Genomic DNA, 4,093 nt, shown 5'->3' on the forward strand with positions numbered 1-4,093 from the left:
TTATATAGTACTGTATATTATAATTAATGCTAACCCAACATAATCCGATTTAACCGGAGAAGTTGGTATTAGCGCAATGATTGACCTGCCAAAAACAAGTTGTTTAGAAAATAATAAATTTATCTAAGTAACTTGTTTAGATGGATGTATAGATATATTAAGATAATTAAATTAGAGACATGATTACATAACAATTTTTATTATTGTAAATAAATTAGGAACATAAGATTAAGATATTTTAAATATACATATAAAAAATAATTTAAATAAATCGATAAGGAAGTGCACGAGAATGACTAAAATGGATATGAGAAAAATAAACGTAATTAAGTAATTAAAAATTAGAAAAAATAATTATATAAAATGTAATACAATTTAAATTATTAATAAAAGCGTAATAGGTAGTGGAGTTACCTAGATTATTTGTCAGCAACAGAAATAAGTTATAAATATGAGACAAAAACTTTTCCTTTTCCTCTATTTAATTCCATTTCTCCATTTTCCTTCTCTCTTCTTCCTCCTTAATTGAATCTCATTCTATTGAAGCTTTTTGTGTGTTAATTTCTTGTTTCATGGATAATGACTGCTTCTCTAATGGTGGAATTCAACCACCATTCCATTTTGACCGCAAAATTCCATTAAACTCTCTACATTCACCTCAAGAACAAAATTCAGATTACTTTCTAAACACCCATTGGGATAATAATTCTACAGATAATCAATACACCCGTTTTGATTCAGCTTTGAGTTCGATAGTTTCATCTCCAGTACCCTCCAACTCTGTAAATTCCAATTCATCACTCTGTGAATTGATTGGGAAATTGGGTTCAATTTGTACTTCTCCTGCAACCCCATTTACTAGTAACTGTGATTCGACGAGAACTTCGTGTTATACTACACCCATGAGCTCTCCTCCGAAATTACATATACCCATAATGAACCAAATTGGAAAAGATAAAGTACCCAATTTGGGGAATTCAGTTGTTATGAATTCTCCTCCATTTCCCTCTCTTTCATCTGCTAAGTTCTCTTGTTTTGGTAGCCGAAGTTTTAATGGCAGAACGAGTCAGTTTGAGCTAAATAATGAAGATTCGCGGTATGGATCTGGTACTGGGGTTATGGGGATAGGAAATTTAACTAGAATATCGAGTAGCCCTTGTGTTGTGCAAAACAAAAACTCAAGCCTAATGATGTGTGAGAGATTGAATTTGGGCAAAATTTCAGGTCGTAATGAAGAGTGTTCTGTTTCTGAGCAAGACCCAAATGGTGAAATGGGGTCAAAAACAACAAATGTATTGAATTCTAAGAAAAGAAAAGCAGTGAAATCAAAGAATTTTGTGCCAATTGTAGATGAAACTGGAAAAAAGAGGGCAAAATCAACAGAAGGTAATGGGAGCAACAATGGAACTGTTAAAATGGAGGAACAAAAGGGCAATGAAGATGATCGAAAGATTGCAGAGCCACCAAAGGATTACATTCATGTTAGAGCAAGAAGGGGTCAAGCTACTGATAGCCATAGTTTAGCTGAAAGAGTAAGTCTAACAAGTTCATCATCGTTTTTTTCCTAGTTTGATTCTTTACTAGTAGTGTCTAGACCAATATGTGGCCACATCGACTAATTCCACGACATACTTGCTGCTGCTACGCACAAACTCTTTGAGAGGAAATCATTTTGGTGTTTTTTTTTTTGCCTCCGTTGGATTTTGAACCCGAGGCCTAATGTATGACGACCTCATCTAAAGATTTAAATTTTGTGAGAAAGGAATTACACTTTTACTTGCAAATTATACTTGGATGTTTCAATGATTTGAAATCGAAATTTTCATCTGTAAATTCATCTAATTATTGCCTTGTTTGCCATTTGATTAGGTCCGCAGAGAAAAGATCAGTCAAAGAATGAAGCTTTTGCAAGATCTTGTACCAGGCTGTAACAAGGTTTGTCTCCAAATACTTCAGTAATTTCTTTGTTTATCATTTTCTTTAACTTTCTTGATGATCACATTGAGGTTTTAGTTGAACTTCCAGTTTTAACATAAATAGACATCTTTTTACTAGGTGACTGGAAAAGCATTGATGCTCGACGAAATTATAAATTATGTCCAGTCACTCCAACACCAAGTTGAGGTAATTCAAGATTTTGATGTAGCATATAGTGTACACTCGACCCTCTCCAGACTTCCACTTGTGGGATTTATGCGGAAGATATTGTTGTAGCTTCTAATTGATATTTATTGCAACATATTGTAGTTCTTGTCTATGAAGTTGGCTTCAGTGAACCCAAGAACGGATTTTCACATCGATAGTCTCCTTCACAAAGAAGTAAGTGTTTGATATATATCAATGACTTCCTTAGCTTGTCACATTCAAATGGAAATCATGGGGTTATTTTTCCTTTGTTTCAGATAAGTCAACCAAGTGGTTCTTTGCACCAACATGTTTTCCCAGTAGATGGATATGCTGAAAATCTTGCTCAGGTAATAAACCATTCAACATCTCGTTGGTTATATGAATCCTAACTAACTATATCGCTCCATTTTAGCTCATTTCTGTCCAATATTATGTTATAAAAAGTACTAGAATTACGATATTGCTACTGGCGATTTCTGATTAGAGTTCATGATCCAGCTTCCCACAATCTGTGAGGATGATCTCCAAAGCATTGTCCAGATGGGATTTAATCAGAACTCTAACCAAGATCTGATATTGCAGTCACAGACATTCCCTGGTAAGAAAAGAGGAAGCAAAGTACTTTTTTGAGGGGTGTGGGGAGTTATGATAATTGTTCTATCATAACTAGAGTAAATATCTAAAAAAGTCATTCAACTATAAGGAATTACGTAGTGTTAGTCAGTCAATTTCTCATAGTTGAGTGACCTTTTGACAAGGCATACTGCAGTATTCCGCTATCGACCCTTATAATATGTACACTTATTACAATGAATGTTAGCTGATAATGAGGAGAAAACCTTAATTTGTGATTAATATGTTTGTTTTTTTCTGATGCAGTGCCTAATTCTGAATCTCACATGAAAATTAAGATGTAATCACCATTCATTTGTCCACAAATTTAGGTCCCCCACTGGAGAAAGAGACTGCTGTATATAAGCAGAGAGATTTTTAGTTTAATCTGCTTCAGAAATTGCTAATCAACATGATTAGGATTAGCATTAAGGGAATTATTTCCTCACTTATTGTAATCTATAATTGATTTGAGAGTTCTAATTTTTGCTCTTGTTGAGCTATTATAGTATTTACTGTATAATGTTAACATCATCTCATGTACTGTAAGATATTTTGAGTATTTCTCTGTAAAGCAATTATAAATTGAGATTATAACAAGCTTAAATTATTCAAATAATTGTTCATTAGTGTTCTTTTGGTTAAATCATATCAATTGACAAGATATATCCCAAATCTTCCAAGAGATTTGCTTATGGTTGGTGTCAAATTAAACAGTGATTAAATCAGAAAATTTTCAAACATTTATGATTATTAAGTTAAGTATGTTGTAACCAGCTGTGTTAGTGACAGGGGCGGTGCTAGCGATTTCATCCTAAACTTCTTCGATAGAAATAATATTGTTTATATATGATTAAAATTATTTTCTATGTGTATATATAATAAATATTGAACTTTTTTTGATTAATCGTGTATTTAGTGGATAACTTTCAATAGATTAACTATATAGAGCAGCTTATGCTCTGATTTACAGTGCTAAAAAGTCCAATAATTTAAAAATAAAAAAATCATAAGCCTACTCTTACAAACTTTTTTGATAAAAATTATCATTATAAGTTAAATACCAGGCTGGCAATTGGTTAGATTCTGACTAGACCTAATGAATCAGAGGACTTCAAATTTTCCAACTAATCCAAAAATAATTAAGTGAACAAGAAAAAGGTTAAATAAAGTAGTGGAAAGATACCATAGAAAAAGATAGATTAAAGATTTAATCATTTGATAGAAGAAAGTTAATACTAGTAAAAAATGGGTTTAACAAAAATATATCTGCTTTGCAGCCTTAACTTTTTATAATAAGAAAGATTCTTTCAAAAAAAAAAAAATCTTTTTTTTCTTTTGTTTTCTAATGTTA

At 32.0% G+C, this 4,093-nt stretch overlaps 1 protein-coding gene across 2 annotated transcripts; it reads left to right on the forward strand.

Annotated features, from left to right (window-relative positions):
- The first annotated feature begins 454 nt into the window (after positions 1-454).
- Positions 455-3,358, forward strand: LOC107021685 (transcription factor bHLH78-like). 2 transcript variants are annotated; one of them, XM_015222390.2, is made up of 7 exons: positions 458-1,532; positions 1,870-1,935; positions 2,056-2,124; positions 2,248-2,319; positions 2,403-2,474; positions 2,626-2,725; positions 3,007-3,358. In XM_015222390.2, exons 1-7 carry the CDS (start codon positions 573-575, stop codon positions 3,042-3,044), a joined length of 1,377 nt encoding a protein of 458 aa, XP_015077876.1. In that variant the 5' UTR covers positions 458-572; the 3' UTR covers positions 3,045-3,358. The 2 variants fall into 2 exon arrangements, with proteins under 2 accessions (XP_027773326.1, XP_015077876.1); XM_027917525.1 differs by lacking the exon at positions 2,626-2,725 and having other exon boundaries at positions 455-1,532.
- Positions 3,359-4,093: the final 735 nt, after the last annotated feature.

The sequence above is a fragment of the Solanum pennellii genome, chromosome 6 (genome assembly GCF_001406875.1).
Source record: "Solanum pennellii chromosome 6, SPENNV200".
Lineage (NCBI taxonomy): Eukaryota > Viridiplantae > Streptophyta > Magnoliopsida > Solanales > Solanaceae > Solanum > Solanum pennellii.